At 42.2% G+C, this 24,357-nt stretch overlaps 2 protein-coding genes across 3 annotated transcripts in view; both read left to right on the top strand.

Annotated features, from left to right (window-relative positions):
• The first annotated feature begins 1,952 nt into the window (after positions 1 to 1,952).
• On the top strand, positions 1,953 to 16,791 carry c21h10orf90 (chromosome 21 C10orf90 homolog). Of its 2 annotated transcripts, none has more exons than XM_020082793.2 (10): positions 1,953 to 2,674; positions 3,865 to 3,928; positions 6,059 to 6,153; positions 7,578 to 8,916; positions 10,171 to 10,323; positions 10,587 to 10,714; positions 11,231 to 11,402; positions 12,341 to 12,404; positions 12,864 to 12,951; positions 15,216 to 16,791. In XM_020082793.2, exons 1-10 carry the CDS (start codon positions 2,105 to 2,107, stop codon positions 15,252 to 15,254), a joined length of 2,712 nt encoding a protein of 903 aa, XP_019938352.2. In that variant the 5' UTR covers positions 1,953 to 2,104; the 3' UTR covers positions 15,255 to 16,791. The 2 variants fall into 2 exon arrangements, with proteins under 2 accessions (XP_019938352.2, XP_019938350.2); XM_020082791.2 differs by having other exon boundaries at positions 12,861 to 12,951; positions 15,216 to 15,389.
• A 1,314-nt stretch (positions 16,792 to 18,105) lies between these two features.
• Positions 18,106 to 24,357, top strand: part of LOC109627143 (disintegrin and metalloproteinase domain-containing protein 12-like) — a 74,095-nt gene continuing 67,843 nt past the window's right edge. The window contains exon 1 of the mRNA XM_020083555.2: positions 18,106 to 18,713. Within this exon, the coding sequence (XP_019939114.2) occupies positions 18,605 to 18,713 (109 nt within the window). The 5' untranslated portion in view covers positions 18,106 to 18,604. The remainder of the gene's footprint in view (positions 18,714 to 24,357) is intronic.

The following is a 24,357-nucleotide window of genomic DNA, read 5'->3' as shown; positions in this document are numbered from 1 at the left end:
TGTTTGGCTTTTATTTATTTTATTCTTTTTAACTATTATATATATATTATAATTCACCACTTTTTTTCATTTTAGCCTTTCCTTATGTCTTTTTTTAAATCATTTTATCTTTATCATTTCATCTTTTGCCTTTGTTGTTTCCTCATTTTCAAATTCAAAAAGTTTGTATTGCTTTTGTTCCATAAAGCACTTTGTGTTACATTGTGTGTGTGAAAAAGCTATACATATAAAAGTCTAATGGATTGGTTTGTTGGTTCATAGCTTGATTGAAACACCAGACAATTTACACAGCGCTTCATCGTATCTGTATCACACTTGTCTGATGTTATGTAACACAAATGAATTCCCCTGTCACCATGTGGTAAAACACACTCAACGGTCTCACAGGCCGCGGAATTAGACCTCATGTGCTTTACGTCCACTTCCTTCCTGCTCAATGATGAGGCTGTAGCAGCTTACGTTAGCCAGTTACCCTGAGAAGTGCTGCAGAGAAAAAACAAGAATCCTTTCTCAGAGCTGCAGGTGGTTAATAAAAGACATGGGGGGGGGGCATCCCTTGTGGACACTGTCTTTTTGAATCGGCTCATCTGTATTCATCTTCGTCGCACCGATGCTGCATACCCTGTTGCTGCATCCCACATTTTAGAGAAGTCTCTCGAACTTATGACCCCATGCCCTTTCATGCTCTCACTCCACCCCCACTTGTCGTGTTGAAACACTGCCAGCAGAGGACGCTGCTGCTTTCAAACTACTACTAAAGAAGCTACTTGATTTGAACCTCACTTTTAATTGTGTTTTCTGATTTGTTTTGATGTTATCTCCCCGGCACAGCAGACAAAAAGATGCTAATTGATTTACATCACTGTGTAATGGGTCTGCATGTAACTCCTCAACTTGATAAGGTGTCTTTAAACAGGTCACAGCGATTGATATGTTTGATGATCTGTCATAATGTTTTTAAAAGACATTTACAAAATGTTATTCCACCAAGTGGGACTGAAGTTGCATTGAGATGAATCTGGGGACTGTTAATCCACTGGGAAACACTGAAATTCATTAAACATCAAAGCGGCTGCCAATTCTTTTTTGTTGATCTGCTATTGCCTCTAAATAAAATCTGAAGCATGAGCTTCCCTCCAGCTTGGAGCGAATTTCCTCTGTCTTGCCTTCACTCACGCATTGTGGGATATCATGTGGGTCACAGTTACTTATCTAAGAGGACACTGGCCCATTTTTAAGACAAGTCACATGGCTGGAATAGAGAACCTCATCATCAGCCACAAGCCACGAGATCACAAGGAAGAGCAGAAACGGGGGTGTCAACAAAGGCGATATCTGAAGTAATAAGTGAGTCATGGAATAACATGGATAATCTGCTCATTAGTGACGCTCTATCATTTCTAAGGATGCCTGAGTGTCAGAGGCTTTCATCCCCTCTTTTTATGATGTGTATGACTTGCATAAACTCCAAAATTAGACGTTTTAATAATTAAAATAATGAATATTAATGATGCTCTTTGTTTAAATGTTACATCAGGCATTGCATCAACAAGTGTTTGCCCACCCCTCTGTCTCCTTCTGTCTCCCTCCCTGTATTGGAAGTTCAGCCCTTGCGCTCAGTAACTCTTTTGTTCGCCAAAGCATCCTCACATTGCTACATGCCTGACTGGAGACAGTACTCACCAGCACCTAGTTTCTATCAAGACAGGGAGTGTTTCCTTCCCTCACACTGAGGACTCAGGAGAGTTGGAAGCAAATGAAAAAGGATGGTTTGGCAGAAACGGGTAAGTGATATCAGCACCACTGTGGAGTATTAAAAGCAAGAAATTCTAGTTTCCTATGGCTGATGATAATTTTCACTCATATCTCTTAATGTATTATTCTAATTATTAATAAACTGTGCTCTGATACCCTTAACAGATCCTAAACAAAGATGAGCTCCAGCACTATTGTTGCTACTAATTCCTTACAGTGCATTTCTGGCATGCCTGATCGTAAGGAGTCCAGTTGAGCCAGGGGATTCTCATTAATACCTCCACTGTAAAGAGCTTTTATTGAGAGCTGGAACTTGAGAGCAGTGAGTGGTTATCTGAGCTCCAGAGGGATGTCTCTCCGGAGGCCATCTGCCCACCAACGAAGCGCGCCAGGCTGGAGGAAGTCAGGCGATGAGTCCTGCTGGGAGAGCTTGATATCAGAGGGGGAGTACTTGCCCCGTGTTTCTCACCCCCCATGTACACGTCGGCGGCCCCAGAGTGCCATCGAAGGAGGCCAGCTGGACGGCTGGCTGGAGCACCTCCAGAGGATGCAGAGCGACCCCCTCAGAGCTCCAGTTCACGATCATGTTCCAGTTTTCAATGCTCGGACAACATCCATGGCAACGCTCGACAGAGAGCAAGCAGGACGTACCTGGAGGCCTCGGGGGACTCCATCCTACAGCAGGGCTTCATCTTCATGCGGAAGTCCCAGTCTGTATGAGAGTTCACTGGGGAGCCAGGAGTCCCTCCAAACTGGTGTTTTCCCTTCTTCCGAGCGCAGGGGAAGCTGTGAGAGAGTTCATATCATGCAGGCCCCGAGGAAGGAGCAGGCTCAGCTCAGTTATGTTGCTCCGGTCAAAATTGGGTGGCTGCCAATCCAAAGAAGAGTGATGATGGTGGCTGATGCTTGCCAAAACCAGGTAAAACAAATCCTGTCTGACAAATCCTGAGCATATAAACTCGGAGAGTTTTCTAATAGAGTGCTTTCTGATTCCAAAGTTACTGGAAGTATTTATTTTTTATTTGGATAGTGTCAGGTTTCTATACTCTTATGGAAGAAATATTTTTGACCAGTGAAACATTTTCTCTTAAAGAAATCTTGTAAAACAATTTTGGTGTTTGCTCCTTAGGGTAGCACTCTCATAAAACAGGCCTTTGCAAAAACTGTGGACTGATTTAACTTGGATTTGGCTCTGACATCCTCTCAGGCTGTGCAATAAGTTATTGACACAGTGTAAGCTCTGCAAGTTTGTAATAAAAGCACTATGTGATTGAGGTGATGGTGCATATAGTGTCAGGTTAGGCAGACTAACACACATAGTACCACTGAGAGCCATTTGTAGTGGAGTCTCAGTTACCGAGGGAGCCCTGGCATCCTTAAAAACAGCTTACTCTGCAGGAACTCCACACATTCTCGAAAAAAGGTTTACGATTCATTTGAAGCAATGGCGGCAGAGATTGAGCTTTGTGCCCTGAGAGAAACATACAGAGGAAACTCAATGGGCGTATTACCCAGTGAACTGACAATATGTCTTCAAAAATCGATAAGTTCCTGTGCTGTACTGGAGATTCGGCTGAACGGATGTACAAAGCACACCCCCTCCCTTGTGACTCTGAAAATGTGTTGAGATTTGCTTTGGATTTTCACCACGGAAGCTTCAGCTAATGGATTTGGATTTTTTTATGGTTGTTTGTTCTAAGAAATTAAGAGAAAGGGTTTTGAGAAAAATGTGGAAAATGCACTTTCTTTGAGTTCTTTGAGATTAACAGTGTCTGTAGCCTACGCTAAATATGGATTTCATATTTTTTTTATTTTACGATAAAATAGTTTTATAAATCAGATCAATTATGAATGAATTTGTGAACTTTGCAGGTGATGGATATGTTTTGTTACTGGAACAGAGACAAGCTACCTGTTCCCCTGTTTTTTGGTCTTTACCTTACATGAGAGTGATATCGATTGTCTCATCTAACTCTTGGGAAGAGGGTGACTCAGCCTTTTCCAAAAAATGTGAAAACTATCCTTAAAATTTCCACGAAGGAAAATTCAACCTTCAGGTAACACCAATGCAAAGGTAGATCCTTTAATATGCCCTTCTATTTCCTACAGGTAAAACTGAAACAAGCCATCACTCCAACATTTCAGAAAAATCGAACTTCATCCAAGGTCCAGGGTAAGTACTGTGGAGTGAGAGAATAGTCTCTGTCACTTTACAGCTGCCTGTTTAAGCCCTGAGTTTAAAACTGAAGATATCCTCATACTTTCAACAAATGCACAAACATGTTGGTGTGATAATTATGTAAGAGATCTACCTTTAAGCCATACAACATTTAAAGTAACTAAACCTTCCCAGGAAAACACAAAAGCTGCATTTCAGTTGATGTTGAGTGCCTCATAAGCACTAGAACAAATGTGGCCGCGGGGTTACTGCAGGGGCCGGGTTCGCCCGAGGGGGAACAGGAGCCTATTTCAGGGCTGACTTGCCACATAGTTTACCTGCCTCTAATCTGCTCCTTGCAGCAGTGTCGCCCCCCATCCTCTTTCAGATGCTCCACACCGACTGTCTGGATAATCACCTTATAATCACTAAACAAAGTCCATTTCAAGTACAACTGTTGTATTCTATGGTATTCTGGCAGGGTTGGGGAAATGGGCTCTATTAGGGCCTGAGACGCTGACAGAAAGCAAATGCGAGGGGAGGAAAAGCAGGAGGGAAAGATGCAGACTGATTTGAGAAGGTGCCCTGTTAATGTTTGAACACAGCAGCCGCAGACTCCCCGGGTTTGATCTGAGGCTTGATCTTTCAGCCTTGTCCTTGTTTATACATAGATTATCCTGGCAAGGCTGTGGCAGCTTGCAGAAATCAAAGCAATCCATCCATGGCGGTAAAAAACTTTGATAGTAAATGTTTTTAAGAATCCTTAGTCTGAAGTCACATGTTAGACTATTATCACTTATTATTGACCTCCTCTACAGAGTCTATATTTTAGGTAAGACTGTTTTCTACAAATCTTTATGAGCCATAACTCAATACGTCTGTTCACCCTTCACATATCAATGAATAATTGATACAAAAGCAACTTTGGCTTCGCATTTGATGCACAATCTCAATTATAAATCTCTCTCTCTAGTCATTCAGATGTGCGAGGAATATTAATACTTTCAGATACTTCACAGTGAATAATGATGCTCTGCAGGTGCATGTAAACACCACGGCTGAAATCCCTGCAATTAGCAAAAGAGAAAAATATCAACAGGCAACAAAAAAATCTTCTGCACAGGACTGCTTCAAGAATCTTGTTTTGATGCTAGTTGCTGTTGCTCAGCCATCAGCATCTGAAACCAAATGAAACTTTCAGAAATTCCAACAACCACAATTGACTCAGTTACACTCCAGCGAACAAATTACACACAACCCCCCCCATTCTCACTCTTTTTCTCTCTCCTTCTGGTTATTGCTGACAATCCTTGTGAAAGTAGTTTTAATCAGACGTGTGGTTTCATCTCAGACACTTTGTGGCCTCTCCCCCTCCATAAAAGTTAAATTTAACAAACTTAAAATAGGCAAATGATAATTAAACTGGTTCCAAGGGCCTTCGTGATCCAACACGCCGGCCAATTTTCACTCTGCTCACACTTACTATTTAGATAAAACTCGTGAGGATGAGGAATTAAGTGGGTGGGTGGGGACACGAGTAGGTGTTTGCCATATAGCCTAGCTTCTTTACTTTCCCCTGGGATATTTAGTTCGGCTGTTATTTAAAACAACTATGTTTTTGTAAGGAGAGAAGCCCACAGGTTCAGATGAGACATACAGTGATGACAGACAGCAGTCCTCTACAGACACATCCTTTTTTCTTTTTCACCTGTAATCACATTTACAGAGCGGTGCAATTTTTGCCTCATCCCTTGTCCCTTAAAAACAAAAAGAATGGATTATCTGCACTGCATCCCAAAAAAGAGAGCCGGTCTCCATGGTAACAAGAACAGGTAGAAATGCAGCCAGACAGGCAGTTGGGGGGGGGGGGGGGGCAACAGAGCACCAGTCAGGGCTGAGAAGCAGACCAGTCAAGTCGCCCTGTCTCCAGAGAAGTGGCTCTGAGGTGGTGGGGGTGGGGGTTGGTGGTGCTGGGCTCACTTTACTCTGCCAGCGTCTGTTATTGACAGTGTCAACATTGTCATACAGTCAGAGGGATGCCTGTGTGGCGTGTGTGTGTGTGTGTGTGTGTGTGTGTGCGTGTGACAGAGAGCATGTCTTGTTGGAAATGTGACAGTGGGTCATTTGTTTTGCCCTGATACACAGATGGAGAGGTAGAGGGAACTCACGCCAGTCCGAGTGCTTTAGGTGTGAGGACGTCGCAGCTGACAGCTGATCGAGGCTCTCCTGTTATCAAACAGGTAACTTATAACACTTGTGAAACTATATAGATAAAGTTAAATGTTATGATTGTCACAGTGCTGGTACTTCTTTTAGCATTGAGCTAGGATAAACCAAGAGATAGTATAAGTATATATAGTATAAGTTCAAACATTCAACAGAGAAAAGTTTTTGTGTTCATGTATATTCAATTTAGTTTCAATTTGTGTGCCTCTTGGACACTCATAGTATGCTTACATGATTTATCTGAAGTGAAGGTTTAATTTATATCAATAAATAACCATTTATATTACAAGCCATATTTAAAATCTTAAGGGAGTGATTAGTAAATTATGAGGATGCGCTGACCCAAGAGATCAAAGAGGAAACATTTTTCAGACTGCTGGGTTTAAGTTAAGTAAATACTATGGAACTTAAAAGAGTAGCTGTTAAATTAAAGACATAAAAAGCAGGCTCTATAAAATGGAATGAAAAAAAGAACATCAACTGTCTGATGGTAGAGACGTCTTTGTTTTATGGATCATCACAGATATCAGAGCGTCTGTGCTCTTTAAAATGTGTTTCCTGTCTCAAGTGCCTATACGAATGCAAAATGAGCAAGAACTTGTGCAGATCACAAAATTTAAATCTAACCTGCTGTCTGGATTTTCACTGTCTAATTGCTGCTGCCAATTGTTATTCGAAGGGCAGATTTATGCAAATATTCACGTAGCGGTTTACAGTTGGAATCTGTAGGATAAAGAAATTGTTTTTCTTCTTTCTCTTCTTGGTACATTGCATGTTGTTATCAGCTACTTGTAATGGTTTCAGACCTAAAGGTGTTTTTGTAGTAAGTAATAAAGTAATAAATGCCTAGATCTCATACTCTGCTTCCAAATGATTGATTGCTGGGATGATTTATGCAACCTGATGAACTGAGGTATCTGGGGGAGGGGGGGTGTCCACACTCAAAACTCTGTTGGCTATTACAACAGGGGCGAATCTGTGTTTATCCACAAACACCATCAGAATCCTTTCGCCCCGGGACCCAGAATCTTTGCTGTTTTTGCATCTCACTTTCAATCGAGGCATAGAGTCTCATTGTTATTCTGTGAGGGATAAGTCACGCTGTGTGCAAGCTTTGCCTGCTGCTACTTCTTTTGCTACTGGGCCAGTCACTGTGTCAAGCATGGGGAGAGTCATCTGACTAAAGAACAAACAGCAAAGCCCCGAAGAAAGACAGCTGACCCGCTGCTGAAATGTTGCCTTAGAGAGACGTAATTTGTCAATATCTCATGAGGTTTTGCTTTTTTTGTGTTTGCAACTTGCAAACAGCAGCTCAAATTGGCAAGTGAATGTTTTTATTGTGTTGATTAATATCAAACCATTTAGCATGAGATATATTTGGGGTTGGGGTTTTTGTCCGAAGTTAAGGATCTAATCTTTCTTTATCCACATGCTATAGGTGCCAGAAAAACAGAGCTGTCCTGCTAACGAAGGGAGCAGACCACTGGGCTGGCAGGCTCTGAGGCGAGGCTGGAATACTGTCAGGGCGTCAGCTTTCCCTGGATGCAGTCGGTCCATCGAACTCCCCTCGGGGACCAGCTCAGATCCCAACGGGAAGTCCCCTCCGATGAAAACAACAAGCGTACAGACCCTCAAGTATGCTCCTCTGCATCGAACGACTTCTACTGAACCCTGCAGACCGCAAACTCTTACTCAAGGGACAAACAGCGCCGAGACATACAAGCCCCATACTTCTTCACATAAGACAAACAGTGCTCAGCCAATAAGGGCAACAGCCCCACTGCTCAGATCAAACAGTAGCTTGCAGCCCACGCACATCCAGACGAGCTCTGCTGTGACCACACTCATCCCTCAGAACAAAGCTGGCTTCTCCTCCATCACTATATCTTCCAGGAAAGTGAGCAGATCTGCCAGTCTGCCCAGCTCCAGTCGCTCTTCCCTGTCTGGTTCTCCGCCCCCAACCCTCCAGTCCATGGATCCAAACTCCAGCCATTTCACAGTGCAGAGGAAGGCCACTATAGTCAAAGTGACGGAGCAGAGGGTGATATCCAGCCCTGTCCCAAGCATAAAAAGTGCAGGCACACCACCAGCGAGCCAGGGTTTGGACACAGTGGTCCAGAGAAGAAAGGCTACCATCATCAAAGTGACAGAGCACAGGGAGAGCTACAGTCCAGCCAAGGTGGGATCTGGAGCGAGGCGCCCAGAGTACAGGCACAGCTACACAGAGGGAGCGTACAAGGACAGCAACACACGGGATCAGGGAAACCATTCACAGCACACGGCAGGGCCATCGTATCACCATGTGGAATCCACAAAGAATCCAAACCCCTCTGTAGCTCCATATCCAGCCACCTCAGATCTAGAGAAAAATGGTGGAACTCTGCACCGGTCAACACTGAGCCTTTTTGTGAGCAGCCCTCCTGCCATAGCATCGCCCACTCCCTCAGAGGTTTCTCCTAAAGCTGTCAGACAGAGATCGGGCAGGCCGCACAGACCACTGAGCTGCTATGGCAATGTGTTCGGTCACACCGAGCCAAGCAGGGAGAATGTGACGCGCCAGCCTGCCAGGAAATGGAGCTTTGGGCTTCCACAAGAGACCGATACCAGCCCTGTGAACCCCAGCAGTCCTTTCATCAGCCCTGGAATGGCAGCGAGAGAAGCAGGTCAGCTAGTGGCACACACCCTCACACCAAACAGAAGCAAGGAAGAAAGAATGGCGGCACCAGAGGCTGCAGCGAAGAGAGCGTCCCCCTGTCTGACTCTCATCCAGGCCCCTGGTAGGTTCCTCTGTCCCACTCTGACAATCTTCTTGTCAGCACACACAGGCTCCCTTTGTCTCTGATCTCCCTTTTCAAAGCACTGTATTGTCTAAATATTCACTTCCTTTGTACTGTTTTTGTGTTCTGGCTTGAAGTTATTAGACACACTGCAGCACTCTGTGGCTGAGCCCTCAGGTTTGATATTGTTTTTCACCTCTGATGCCTTATTGATAGGCGTTATTAGTTCGCATTGAGATGAATCATCGCATGGTTCCTTTATCTGCGGACTCGAATGCAATCGACACTCACGCCGGAGATCCTTGCTGTTGTCAAATAACATCCTCGAGACACAGAGGCCCCATCAGCTCCTACAGACGCTTTCTCACTTTTTATATTTTCCCACGCACCTCTTTGCATGCATAATCTACTCCAGTGCGGCTCCTCACTGGCAGCACAGAGGAGGCAGAGAAATCACAAACGACTAAACACGATGGAGATAAAGTATCAGGACGTGTTGGAATACATTTTTCACATGGGTTTTTGTTTGGGGGAAATAACACGGTGCGGATTAAGCGATGGTGTCAGAGTTGAAATCCAGTCTCAAAACATGATCTTTTGTGTATGTATGAGTATATGTATGTTCCTTATGTATAAATGTGTATATATATGGTATTTGTATGTATGCGTGTGTGAGTTAGTAAGTAGATTAGTATTAAGTAGTAGTAAATATAGGTAAAACAGTCATCTGCTGAATATTCAGGTGAATTGATAAACGAGGAGGGTGTTTTCTGCTGAATGAGTGTTTCTGCTTTCACGACGTCTTTCCTCTGTGTGAAATTATTAATTATTCTTTAATCACATTCATTAAGAGAATCATCAATTAATTACTGAGGCCTGAGGCAACATCATTTAATTTTCAATGTTTGAGGGAGTCAGCCTCCAAAATGCGGCAGGACATTATGTAACAGGGTTAAAATCTGTTGGCGGCTGACAGAGGCCAAGTGGGCTGCTTTTTGTGGTGGGTCAACAGCAGCACTGGTGGATCTAAGATTTTTCTAAGTCAGGGGTCAAAAGCCAGGCTGAGGTTTTGAAATTTGTTCCTTGCTATATAAATGTTTGGATAAATTGTTATTAGTATTATTAGGAAGTGATTAATTTATTAAAAAAGACTATTGACAGGACAGACTTAAGGGGCCAGTGCCCTCCTGATCTATATGTGGGTTACTGTTTTTACTCCCTCTTCAGTTACATTAAATATCTCTTGTATTTCAGATCCCAGCTCACATCAGTCTCCAGAGGAAGTGCTCGCACTCAACGCAGCAGCCGTCATAGCAAACATCAAACTCCAAAGACAACTCAGCAAGAAGAAAACCCCAAATGGAAATCCTGCAAAGGACTCCACGCCATCACCCCTGGGAAATACTGGTATTATTACTTCTCTCTTTCCATCAGAATTTTTTCTGAATGTTGCACTTTGCTTTCAGGGCTTTAATCTTTGATTAAATCAATACTGATACAGTGAAATTCCTTGGCTCTTGCATACTGCGCCTGCTTGGTTCATTCCAAGATGTAATATTTGATGGCAGGCCCAGAGGGCTGTTGAGCAACTGTGTGTTGCAGAGTCTGGCATGTGGGGTCAAACCAGGTGTAAATGAGACCAACGCAAATCAAATTTTTCTCTTCCTTAGTAGTGACAGAGACGAGCATGAAGACACATCCTGATCGAAACCCTGTCCAGCGTCACAATACGCAACATGCTGCTTTTGTTCCGCTGAGTGTTGACCACGAGACGTCACGTAAAACCGTTTCTCTACAGGTGAGTTCTCAAGGGACTTTTTTCAGACGATGAAACAAGGAATTGAGGATTTCCTCTCGAAACAAGAACGTTAAGCAAATAGATATATAGAAACTAGACGGGTACTCTGTAGAGTGCATTCCTCTGCCAAGGCCCAACAGTGTCTTTATGAAATTACATTTAAATTCATTGGATCCAGATGAATTATTCTCTGAGAAATCAACTTTGTGAAAGAAAGTGAAAGAAGTTTCCTGGATCCTCACTGAACCTTTTTGGATTGTTTTCCTGGCATCCCTTTACCAATTTTTGTGATAGTCCACCCAGCAGTTTTGCGTAATTCTGCTTGCTACCAAAAAATGACTTAAAACAACGAAAAGTCTATTTGTAGCATATCTGTTTGAATATATACTTGATAATGACTTTAAAAAATGCAGAAAGTTGGTAAAGTATAACTATTGTTGTAGCAAGAAAATTATGCCTTGAAATTCCTCTGCCATGTCAAGTTTGCATTGACTAGCATGTTCCTGGTTTTGTCAGGAAGCGCTGCAGAGGTCCAGACCAGACTTCATCCGCCGCTCCCAAGGCCGACAGCAAGAACTAGAGCGAAGGACGCAGGAGAGGAAGAAGTGGGTGGTTTCGGTCAACGGTCGATCAAGTGTCGCTACCAGGCAGAGAAGAGCCCACAGTGTGCAGTCTACCTCTGTAAAAGGTAGTGTACCAGCAGCCACCCTCACACATAGTGCCTGTGCAGCTGCAGGGACTATTAACCTCACATACAGATGCAGAGAAATACATTGAACCCATCTCCTGAAACCAAAATGCTGAGTTATAGATGTTTATTCACTCAATGACAAGCTAACACTGCTTTAAGATCCTTTACAGCTATTAAGCACAATTATTAATACACAAAAATTGCATAGAAAATCACAATAAATGAATATAATGGCAAATAGACAGAAAATAATGTTTTATATTCAAATAGAGACAACTGGCACACCAGGTGGAGCTCAGACAAAAAATACTTTAAGTACGATGAGAAACATATTGCTTTATTGCATATTCAATATATTTATATTTATATGTATATATATAGTGAGCATGTAGAGTGTTTCTCTATTGTATAATAATATTTCTGAATGATTGTGAACGCCGGGTCTCAGTGGAAATAACTTCAGTGACATTCAAATGTCATTGAACTCTCGATGCAGTGTTTCAGTGTGAAGAGATTTCTGAGCTTAATTCAGACCATGGAGAGTTTAAAGATGCAACTGAGACATTTTGTAGCACTCTCTGCCCTCTAGTGGCCGCAATGGGAAAAATGCACAAGTAGGTCAATGTCAGCTGGGAAAGTGACAGATTTAGACGAGGCCAGAGTCACAAGATAAAGATTTCATAAGTTTGTATCAGTATGACGAAACCATTTACTTGTTTTAATATTCAGGGAAGTAGAAGAGTTGTAATTTGTGCCTTTAATTAAAATAATTCTGGAGATTCCAATATGATATATTTTTTTCTTTAAGAAAGCCTTTAAGTCATTCAGTGTGTGTCTGTGTCTGTGTGTGTGTGTGTGTGTGTGTGTGTGTGTGTGTGTGTGTGTGTGTGTGTGTGTGTGTGTGTGTGTGTGTGTGTGTGCTCTCTTGTGTCCAGATAACCCTGTCAAACCTAGAGATAGAGTCATTACTGGGAGAGAGACGCATCTCGGATCCAAGCGGTGAGTTCCATCTCAATCTGTGACCTCGTCCTGCTGTCAGACGCTTCCTCTCTTCAGCGAGTTTCATCTTTATCTCTGGCATGTTGAGCAGAGCCTGTATCCATGACATCTCCCATTCAAAATCAATGCTCTTTTTTTCTCTGCCAAGATTTTTGCTAAATGATTTTATTTTCTTCCCTCTTCCTACACTCCGTTTACTTTCCTTCCTGGAAGATCCAGCTATTGATCCGGAGGATATGATATAGCTTGTGGATTTATAAAGAATATAGTGTTGCATGTTGGTGGTTATACTAGGAAGGGATGCATGGACAGTGAATGACTGTATCCCACCATATTAAAACATTCACATGCTTCTATGAAAGCTCTTTTTAAGCGACACAAGAATTTGGATGATCAAGTGTGTCATTGTTCTTTTCCAGCAGCCTCTCACACCCAAACTGATTGTTTTTGTTATAGCAGGTTTGCAGAGGTGAAGAGAAAAAAGGATGAAGAGAAGAACAGGGAGGTGTGTTTGACCAACAGACAGCGGGTTGAACTTTTCAAAAAGGTAATAGAGAAAGAAGTCATTTTTATATACACACACACACACACGCATACTCATGTAATTCAAACCCACAACATTTACCTTTTTCATTCTTATGGAGAAAACCCACTTACTTCAAATATCAGACAATTGACAAATATTAAGATACTTAAATATACAACTGGAGCAAGATGACACAAAATACACAGTATATGATAGTACACTATAGCATACATATGCAGTAGTCAGGTGCACAAGATAAAAGACAATAAAACGGTACAATTAAATACTACTACTAATAATAATACTAATAAACTGATTTTTCCTCATCACGGATCAATTAGTTATTTTCTGAGAAATCAATGAAAATATCACAAAACACCTTAAATCATCACGTTAAAGAAAAATCCTGGATCCACCCCCTAATCCAGATCTGCACTAAATGTATTTGGTTCTTTCTTGACCCATACCACATCTTTCTACCAATATTCCTTGTGATCTGTAGTTTTTTCCAAACCCAGATGAAAACGTATCCTTCTTGGCGGAGGTTAGAAAGCGCAAGACCACAACACCACAATCTGGCTCTACTGAAATGACTAAAATAATATGAGAAGGTTTATTCTTCTTCTATCACACTCACAACAGGAGAAGTAACCGACTCTTCTGCGCCAGTGGTCATCTCTTCATAATAAATCATCGTTCCTGCCTCTCCTGCTTTTTCTCTCCTTATGTTATATGAACACATGAGCAGGAATGATGCCCTGAATCAGCAAATACTTGAAAAATAAGCGACAATGTGAAAACAGCTCGCCATAGTTTTAAAAAGTCGCCTCTGTACTTCCGCCGAGATGCTGAATGGAAAATTAATTGTGTATATGACCCACAGGCAATTGAGCGAGTAATCACACACCTTTCTCCTACAAGCCCAATTAAACTCTGCAAAGGGTGAAACATTTTGCAATAATGACCAACACTAAAGGGCTGCAGTAATAATGCAGCTTTTCGTCTCTTCACAGCAGCACGGCCGCTGAAAATAATGGCTTGAAATTGCCCATCAGCTCTGGTGTGGTTAATTGAAAAGGCTGGTATCGAACTGGAAGCACGGGACTGAACTTAGATGACATTTGTATGTGGTGGATGATGGTGCATTTGTTTCCTCTGTTGAATATCCAACAGAGCCTTCTGTTTAATCTCCGGCTTACGTATATTGATTTGAGTCTTTATCTGCTGTCCTGATGCTTTGTCTGAAGCACGAATTCACATATTTATCAAGTATATATAGTTTTTGTATCAGTATATATTTTAATTGTTTCTCCAGTGTATGTTCAAGATCGTAATCAAAGTCACACAATCCTCACAGTAAATCAAAAAATGAAACTTAACAAAATATTCCTGCAGATCTATAGTTATTATCAATCAGAAGATGTATTAAAAAGATCTATTTATTTATTATGTGCACTCATGCTGCTGTTGGTAATAGAGGTTATTGATTTTGTATTTGAATTCTGACTTACTCTTAAGGTATACAAATGAAAAAAGATGGAAAGGTCGGTTGTTTTTATGCTGTTTTTACATTTATATTTATTATTCTTTACCCATGTTACATTTAAAGGATTTGGGGTTAATCCTTGCTGTTCGTTTTTTATTCCACTAGAGGTCGCTGTTGCCAAACATTTGCTGTTTTTTTGCACCTCTCCCAGCAGTGTGATGAGAAAAGCCTCTAAACAGAAAAAAGCACTTCACATCTATTTTCATCAAGTGAAGTGTTTGTGTGTGTGTGTGTGTGTTTTTTTGTGTGTATTTTTTATTCTATGCTAAATAATTATCACAAGTTTTATTCGTCTGAGTAATTGCACTCGCTCTCGTTCACCCCCCACACCCCACTCGCTCTCTCTCATTATGTCGAGAAACTGTGAACACTCGGCCTCATTGTGCTGAGAGTATGAGGCATGTGTCCCCTGGGGAACAAAAGGCCCTTCAGTGGCGAGAGCTACGGTGCGGTGCCACCATTCAGCCGAGCCGCAGACAGACACGGCTGCTCCACCCACACTGCTGCTGTGGCAGATAACACAGGGGGCGATGGGCCCCTGCCAGAGGGCCCAGCAGGCCCTGAAAGACGAGCTGGAAACCTGAAGAGTGTGGGTGACGAGAACTGTGATTCACATCTGAGGCTTGGAGATCACGCGTGTGTGTGTTTGTCTTTATTTCAAGGGTTTCTGTGTCACCTGTACCCATCGTTCTGCCCTACTTGTTTTAGTAATCAGACTATTTCTGTTTTCTTTTTCCAGAAACTGTTGGATCAGATCCTCCAGAGGAACAGCAACTGAATGACAGGCGATGGCTCGACTGCAGCATCGTGTAACTGACTGAAGATGTGAACTTTGCCTTTTAACTGAACATGAGTTTAAATATCAGTGTCAGCAGTGATATCACTCGAGCCCTTTTGTTTTCCTCTTTCGTTACCAATGCATTTGTGATACAGAGCTGAAACATCTGTTCTTTCTTTCTGAACAGTAAGTGCATGGAAATCTTTTTGAAAAACTGGAAGGTCGTCTAACATCAATTACCTTTGTTTTGAAGAGTTTTTTTCTCAACTTCTGTCCAAAAACAATATGCTCTTTAAAAAAAAACAGTTTTCCTTGTTGCAACAATACTTTATGCTCCACAACAAAAGATGTTTGGCCGAAGTTGCATATCTCCTTGCTCATTTGAATAGATAAATACCTAATGATACATTTTGAAATGGTTGTTTATGCAGAGGAGGTTTAAAGGATCTTCTAAAAATACCTTCAAAACAATTAAGTGTTGTCAAACGACCATTTGTGTGCAGATTTCCATCCTCGCCATTCTTAGGAATGGAGTAACAAATGAATATGGTCCAGATGAGTGTATGACATCATGTATCACCACTGACACTGATGAACAGACTGACTGATCCCACTTTGATGTTACATCCACAACAAAGTCATTCATCAGCGTTATCTTGTATTCACTCGATTGTAAATCGCCATTCTCTCCAGAATACTTAGTGTAATGGGACGCAGAGGAACCTCTGGCTGCACGATGAAGCACTGATGTCCTCACGCATGCATGCAGTCACTTTCACATGATCTCATGTGATGCGAGGCAATGACATAAGACAAAATAATTCATTATGCTCCGCTGTCCCATCCAGGACAGTCTTCAACCGTCCTCATTATGCAACCAATAAGCAGACAGATGCCTGATGTGGGCCCTGCTGTCAATAGTGCCAGCTATTAGCAGTAAGATGGAGGAATGTGACCCCTTCTCACTGGAAATGCTCCGTTAATGGACAGTGGAGTTTTGAAAGGAGCTTTTGTCCCATGATGGACAGCGGACCTGCCACCGCAGATTTAGATTTGTGTGTTTTGATCCAAAGTGAATGTGCTGCTCGACAACATGATGGAGCTGGCCATAAATCAAGAATGAGCCGTATGAATATTTATTTTTCGGGGAGCCACAGACAACACAGCAGATGCTCTCTCCATCACTCTTTGCTGTTATTTGACTCATTAGCCTTTAAGTTGCAGCTCTATCACAGTCCAGCTGCTTCATCCGTCTAAATTTGTACTGATGTGTCGGAGAAGAGAGACAACTGCTAATGACTATTTTTGTAAACCTTATTTCATGTCTGTACGTATCAATGTGTGGGTGTATTTGGACAGTGGGTGTCATTATTAACTGTTTATTGTTTTCTCTATTTAAAGATATAATTGCTAAGCAGTCTACCCGATGGTGACAAAAAGATGGTTTTACTGTGAAATGTGATATCGACATGACAGAATTCTTTATACTTCAACTTTGTATTTTCTATTTTAATCAAATTATATGTATTTTATATGTGAGTCGTGTTTGAATCTTGTTTGTTAAACTTACCCGAGCACCACGCACTAAAACACACATTTTTCTCTCTTGACAAAAAACAGAAATGAGATGGAAAAACTTTCATAAAGTTGAGATTAATTATTGATCTCTCTGTCCTATAGGGCACTACGAGAAAGTTTTATTTTACTGCCTGATACTCTCTGTGACTTATCATCCCTCTCCACACATCACCTGGTTCCGAAAAAGTTCAAAAGATCAGTTCAGTGAAATCAGCCTGCAGGGAATTACTCCTCAGTGTTTTCATTCATATTTGAGCCTGAAAAGACAGTCAGGAGAAACTGAGGTTTCTGAGCATTGTGGCACTTGACTGAAAATGATTAGCTTTTTCCAATAAGACAACAGAGTGTGCTTGGCTATGAGCTGCATATTGTACCTGAAATGCTGAGCGCTCAGGAACCCGGCCTGTGTGTGTGTGTGTGCACATCTGCCTGAGTCCACCTCTGGAGTGGATCCTGAGTGGATGGACATGTGGTGCAGTGCAGAGTGCAGCACACTGAAGAGCATGTGAGCAGAGATGTAGGGTTAGAGTCCATATGTAGCTCAATATGATTTATTGTGCAGCTCTAGCCTCAAGATGTTTTTGCTGTGAGTTTCATGTACTCTCATTAAAGTGTGTGAGTGTGTCTGAGTGAGTGAGTGTGTGTGTGTGTGTGTGTGTGTGTGTGTGTGTGTGTGTGTGTGAGGGCTGTGTAGGCTGTATTATTCAAATATACACTCCGCGGGCTAAGTGAACTCTTATCAGGCTGGTTGGGTCAATTGGACAAGGGATAAAAGAGAGGGGCCGGAAGCTATGTGCTTTGCCTTCAAAATAAAGTGCTCTACATCTCTAAACCCTTTCACGTTTTAGAATTCACGTCTGCACTGTTATAATTTGTGCACAAGTTCATATGTAATCAAGCAAAATTAATCTCGACTCAATGTCCGTTTAAAAGTTCTGTACAATCAATGTGAAAGTGCTCTTCGCCAGATCAACAGCCCAAAACATATTGTGTTCACAAGTTTGATTTGAAATGATATGAAACACCACATGCTGCATAAGCTTTCTGAACAACCCATTGCATTGACAGGGAAATAACAGTTAGATTGAGTTATTTACATGCATAAGATTGACCTAAATACGATTCTAGCTGTATCACCCCTCTTTAATGCAATTCTTTGTTGTCTTGCCTCTAGCATGATTGCAAAAGTGCATACAAATTAACCATTATGGGCTTTATTTTGAAATATTCAACCAGAAATGGTGTGTACTCCCAGCAGCTTGACTCTGTCACTTTAATAATTGCTGATGCCGGAGGCGGCTCTAGGACCTCGCGCTGCGTCCCTGAGAAGCACATGGTCTCAACTCATAAGACAACACTCCTGTCCTGTGATTGCCCTGGAATTGAACTGATGTCAGTCCAGTGAATGATCAGGACAGTAAAAGGGTGTGTGTGTCCGTCAGTGTGTGTCTACCAGTGTGTGTGTGTCTGTCAGTTTGAGTCCATCACTCCCACTCCCACACTTTGTTTTCCACGCGCTGCAGCTCTGCGCCCTGGACGTCTCTGAATGGGGAAAGTGCGCGGACTGGAATCAGCTGTTCCTCGGGATTTCCGAAAGGCGCACGCAGCACGATCATATTTCAGGAAGTCGGTTTGTGTTTTTGGGTGGGGGGGCTTCTCGTGCACATCAGCTGTTTGTTGGACTGTGCCTGCACGGGAGGTGCGCGATGGCTGCGCTGCAGTGAAACCGTGAACAAGCCAGTCCGCGTCCACGCTTCAGCCAGCCGGGCACCATGAAGCCCCGGAGCCGCCGGAGCCTGAAGTTTGTTCTTTTGACAGCACTTCAGGCTTTAACTGTGTCTCTGTCGGTGTGTGACAGCGTGATCTCCACATCTGCTGAAGGTAAGAGATGATGATGAAGAAGAGGAAGAATTAGGAAAGGTGTCAGATTCATTCTTTGCTTCTCCTGCTGTGCGTAAAAGTATTAAATAGATGGTTCCCTTCATTGTTTAATAATAAATAGCAGCTCTGTAAACAGCTTTTACAAAGTGCTTCAGTAAATGTCAAATCAAAATAAATCCTCAAAGACAAGTTAGTATAAAATCAAAGGCAACTAACGATATAATACCAAATCTAACAAGACAAAACATGAATAATACATCATTATTTAAATGTAATGGCAAAAGAAAAGGATAGAACAAGTGAAAGGCTTTTGGTAAAAGTAAGTTTCCAGAGATGATTTTGAAACAATGAGGTTTTAAGTCTAAGTTGCTTCAGAAGGTTGGAGCATGAACGTGGTTTCCTTTTGGAAATTAAAAGCATTTATGTGCATCTTGAAATTAACCTGTCTGCATTTTACCATTCTGTTCTATTCTATTCTTTATTCATGCCCCCCACTGGCTGTTATGGGTATATCATGTTTTATGAAAGTGCAGATCTCTTAACACACGTCTGGCCAGAATGAAACATCTCCAGTGTTTAGAATTCACCTCCCTCTATCTCCCTCCTCTGTGTGCATGAATGCAACATTTTAATCTGCCAGTCCACCCAGAATGCACCTCAGAGGAGAGGAGACGCTGCATAATTGATGATGCTGAAAAAACCCCTCTCTTTGGTAATCAGTGGGAGCACTTGAGCCATTTGTCACAGCTGCTTCAAGCGTACTCCGGTTTTTCGAGGCACTTCACACATACTTCACTTTCTTTATTTTACAGGCAAACACGAAATAAAAGTCTCATTGTTGGTTGAACTTAAGTAGCCAAAAGTAGCTTTTCAGAAACCTGGTGTACAGTGCTGGATGGGTTGTGTTTATTATGACTTCCCAGCAACTGATTAAAAAGAGCTGCTGGTGAGCAAATGTGATGTCAGTGTGCGTTTGTGTTCCTGTGTGCGTTTGTCTCTCTCTGTTTTGCATCCCTCGCGGCTCTGGCTCATGACATCTCGGTCGCCATGTGTTCCTCGCCCCAGGTGCCGATTCAACAAGGACACCACACACAACTTTTTTTTTAGAAACAGTGGTGAGCGGTGGTGTTTGGTATAAGCCTAAAAAAAAAAAAAAACCTTTTATATCTTACTACACTAGCAGTGTGGAATCATGGGAATTAATTACCAGCAAGGGCAAGTGGGTAAAACGGGGATTGAAGCACGAGTAAGTCGTTCATTTATTCATCAGCAGTTCATCATCGCATTCAGAAGTTGAGCCTTGATGCGTCTGTTTCCCCCCCCAAGGGTCCAGGCTTGTCGAAGACCGCCATCGACTTTGAATGGGTGTATCGACAAGACACTTACCTGCTTGGGTGTGATGTGTGTTGATTGAGATAAAAATGGTGGAGGGTGCAACTGCTTGTTTATACCCCTGAACCTTAGATTCATGTAAAGGCTGAAATAACCATGTTCAAAACCTTCATTTGCAACAATTCTGATAATCAATTTAGGTTTAATCAAGAACCAAATGCCCAATATTCCCATTTTCAAATGTTGTTTTCTGTTTGTCATTGGCCAGACAATAGAAAACCTGAGAATGAAATAGTTTACTTTTCGTTTTAATAGACAAGACTACTGTTTTATTAATGAGAAATAATTAGTCGTACTCTCACTTTGTGTTAAAACATAAGTCAGAATCATTAGCGCGGCCTGTACTTTGTCTCCAGACTGTGGACATTTGTCTCTGCTGTCAGAATCCAAGGCTGCTAAGAAAAGATCTCCATGCGTTGTCATGTCTACATACATATTTCATGACACCGCTCCTTGCTTTCTTGTCGTCGTTCCTCTCCAAATTTGTCTCATGCATGTTCCTGTCCTATCCGGAGATCATTTGTGAATGATTTCCTCCGATGGTTGACACTCTGTCGGCCAGTATTTTACCAGCCAGCTGCACCGCTTCAGCCAACATGACTATCTGTCACCTGAGCGCTGCGTGCAGCTTTCGTGCTGCGCGCTCCGACTAATGAAAGTTGAGCTGAGAATGTATTTTTGGACTACAGTAAAACATTCCTTTAACAAACAGTGTCCTCCCCCAGAGAGACATTATCACCATGATGTGACCCATCTCCAGTCAAAGACATTTAGTGTCTCTTGAGTGTGAATAGTCATCCAGATGAATTGTTCGGGTTATTTAAGACCTTCAGGCTGGTAAGAAGAGTCGGCCAGTGTGATGGTTGTGCATGAGACAGATTGATCAACCAGTTGCTGTTCTGTGGTGGTGATATTTATATAGGTGGGGGTGGGGGGGGGGGGGGTAGCTGGACTTTGCTCTGGTGTCCTGACCCCACATGTGCTGCAATCATTTCTTCGAAGCTGTTGGACTCATTTGACCTCCCTAGCAGAAAGTCTTAACACACAAGTTGAAACCCGATGCTGCCTCTGGAGTTTCTCAATGGACCATCACACCCCAGACAACCCAGGTCATAGTTGAGCTCTGCACGCCCCCCCCCCCCCCCCCCCCCCCTTGGCTCTGGTCAGACGGCCCAGTTGGCTCAGATCCTGTATCTTTTGTCAATGTCAAATCTGTCTGGTTTGGTTAAAGTCTCATCCCATCAGCGTTTCACAAAAGAAAGCATTGACATTTTATGAACCCGTTCTCCACAACAATATGAAAAATACAACCATTATTCGGCACAAACCTTTTCACTTGTCACTTCAGGTGTAATTAATAACATTTATAATAACTGTGCCCTTTACTTGAGCAGTTCCAGGGCTTGGCTACTCTGCATGATGGAATCTTTAATTGACTTTTGGTTGTGACAAGTCAAAACGTGACTTTTACAGTTGTCATGGACTAGACGTTTGTTCTAGCAGCAACATCCACATTCCTTTGAACACATGTTGCTGGCCCCCTTGTGGTTGTAAAGCCCAACAGTTATTCTTCTTTTTGTTCCGGTTTGGTCTCCACCAAGTCACAAGAAGTTATGCAAGTATTATTTGATGGTACTTTAGTCCCTTACCATCGTAATGTTTGGTACTTTAGTTATATTGGCTACTTTAGTCACTGCACTTAATGCAGCTCATCTACCCACATAGATGCTAGTTAGATTCACCACCAACATTCAATGAATCATGGGATAGATTGTACCAAAAAGGATCTGCCCATTGGATCTGTTGTTAAGGAACAGAAGGACGTTTAAAGAAGATTTACTTTTATTGTCATGTTAACATTATTACATGCCTATATGAAATTCATCCTCCGCAATTAACCCATCCAGGCACCTGTTGAAACACGCACAGGAACACACATAGACAGATGCCATGTACACACATATACTGGAGTGGTGGGCTGCCGTTGTTAGCGCCTGGGGAGTGGATGTTGGGGGGAGGGGGGCGGTGCCTTGCTCAAGGGCACCTCGGTCCTGGCAGGGAGATGAGCTGCCACCCCACCAGCTGTCAGTTCATCAATTTTTTCAAACAGGGGAGTGAGGATCGAACTGCCAACCTTCCGGTTATTGTACGACCTGCTCTACCGCTGAGCCATGGCCGCCCTAAAGGAGTGGTCGATGTATGTGTCTCCTGAATAGGGAAGCTCTAATTCACTTTAGCTTAATACATAACACATGTTAACATATAACATCCATTGTCAATATAAAAGTAAGGATTTGTGCTGTTTAAGTCTATTTTTACACTTAATCTGTTCTTTCTCTCAAACTGAATTGTGTAAATATCTTAGTAGTTTAAGCAGATGTCTTAAAATTGATTAATTAATTAACATGGACAATTAGTTACACCAGATAATAATAATGATAATAAATAGACGTTCAGTGTCTTTCTATTTGTTTTTCTGCAAGGTTTGAATTCTGGCGTCTAATACACAGTAGCCTAATGCCAGTAAAGTGTAGGTGGCATGAAGCATTAGGAATTTCAATAGAATGGGAACCAATTGCAATTCCAGATCAACTGTTCCGCACTGTGAGTGCTAAGGGAAACATTCCCCGGTTTGACTAGCTTCCATGTGTACATGCATTCATTGTCCTCCACTGGGATTTGAAACACAGAAATATGTCTGAGCTCCAGATGATCTATCTTCCAGCCTGGCACACAGCATCTGCCAAGACTTCACCTACGAGGAGGGACATGGCAGCAATATGTTTCCTAATAGTCAGACGTGTTAACAGTAACAAGACAGGTCACCTCCTACCTGGGTGAGTTTCTAACAAATTGGCCCAAAGGAAGTTCTGCTGCTGCCAGTTGCTTTGTCTGAGTCTGTCTGAGTTATGTCCCACAGGCGGACCTGTGATGTATATTTTATGTCAAATAGCTTCACGTAGAAGAAGGTTTCAAGTAAAACATTGACAGATCCAAAAAGTTTGGGCTGCTCATTTTCAGGTTGTCAAACGTGTCATAAAAAGAGCATTTCTTCATTTTCATATATTTAGAGCTCAAGCTGTCAGATCATCAAACGTTTAATTTACAAGGGTGAAACAAATGACCTGCTGTCCTGGAGGAAAAAACGAATAAGTTCTCACAAATGACCAGTTTAAGAAAAAAAAATTAAATTACTAATTCAAGAGTACAAAGTATTAAATGAAAAGGCACCTCTCAGGATTTGTTCGTTTGCACGGCCAGAAAAAGATAATGTTTATCACTTTTGCTCAATCAATTAGTTAATTAACTGAGTCTGTTTTGCTATTGTCAGTAATGTCAGTCTGAGTTAATGACATGGTTGTCATACATACTGTATAGCTTCTTTCAGACATGTACTGGAGTCTGCACATTTTCTTGAAATGTTCTGGAGGGGCTGTGTGTAAAAATGCAAAAGTAGGTTGCTCCCGATACTTTCCATCAGTTATCCAGTTAGGCCCTTCATAAGATGTATGCAGAATGTCAGAGTGAGCCGATACAGCAAGAGAATATTCGTAAAATTCACAGTGAGCAAGTGTGTTGATTATGTTCTGAACACTGGATGAATATGAATATCTGATAAGAGGTTCCATGCACAAAGAAGATACAGGGACAGCAAGAGATTTGTCTCTTATGAAGCAGCAGAATGTATACGTCCTGCCTCCTGCATGCTCTGTCCAGACTCCAGCCCTTGCCTGAATTTTCCGTATGTAACTGTTTTTATGAACACGTCTGACACGGACAATCAGGACCTAATTTCCTGGACATTTTTCCGTAGTTCCTCTCTCAAAACAGCTTATGATAACATGATGAGTGATGACATTGCATCTGCCCCCACTTTTCTCTCTCTCCGTCTATCAAGGTTTTGTTTTGAATATCTTTTTTGCAGTTTTTTTGTGTGTTGAATGTGAGCCAGACATGTGCTTCCCATGACCAAGAGGAGTTCCAAGCTTTCACACAGCTCCGCTCCTGAAGCTCTCTCTGTCTCTGACCTTTTGTTGCTGAGGCATACAGGCTCCATGCCAGGCAGCAAGCACAGCCTTTGCAGCTGAGGGTAGTGGGGGTGGCTCGTAACGGTGTCACCCACTGGAGGCGTAACAGCACTGGTTTCTTGGACAACATTAACCTCCTGCTGAGCCAGGGGGAATTTTAGCTGCAAGGACCATCTATTTCCCATAGAGTAATTACGTCCTGACACCAGGCTTGTGTGACCGTA

This window comes from Paralichthys olivaceus, chromosome 21 (genome assembly GCF_024713975.1).
Source record: "Paralichthys olivaceus isolate ysfri-2021 chromosome 21, ASM2471397v2, whole genome shotgun sequence".
Taxonomy (NCBI): Eukaryota; Metazoa; Chordata; class Actinopteri; order Pleuronectiformes; family Paralichthyidae; genus Paralichthys; species Paralichthys olivaceus.
This window is presented reverse-complemented; position numbering and strand designations above follow the sequence as displayed.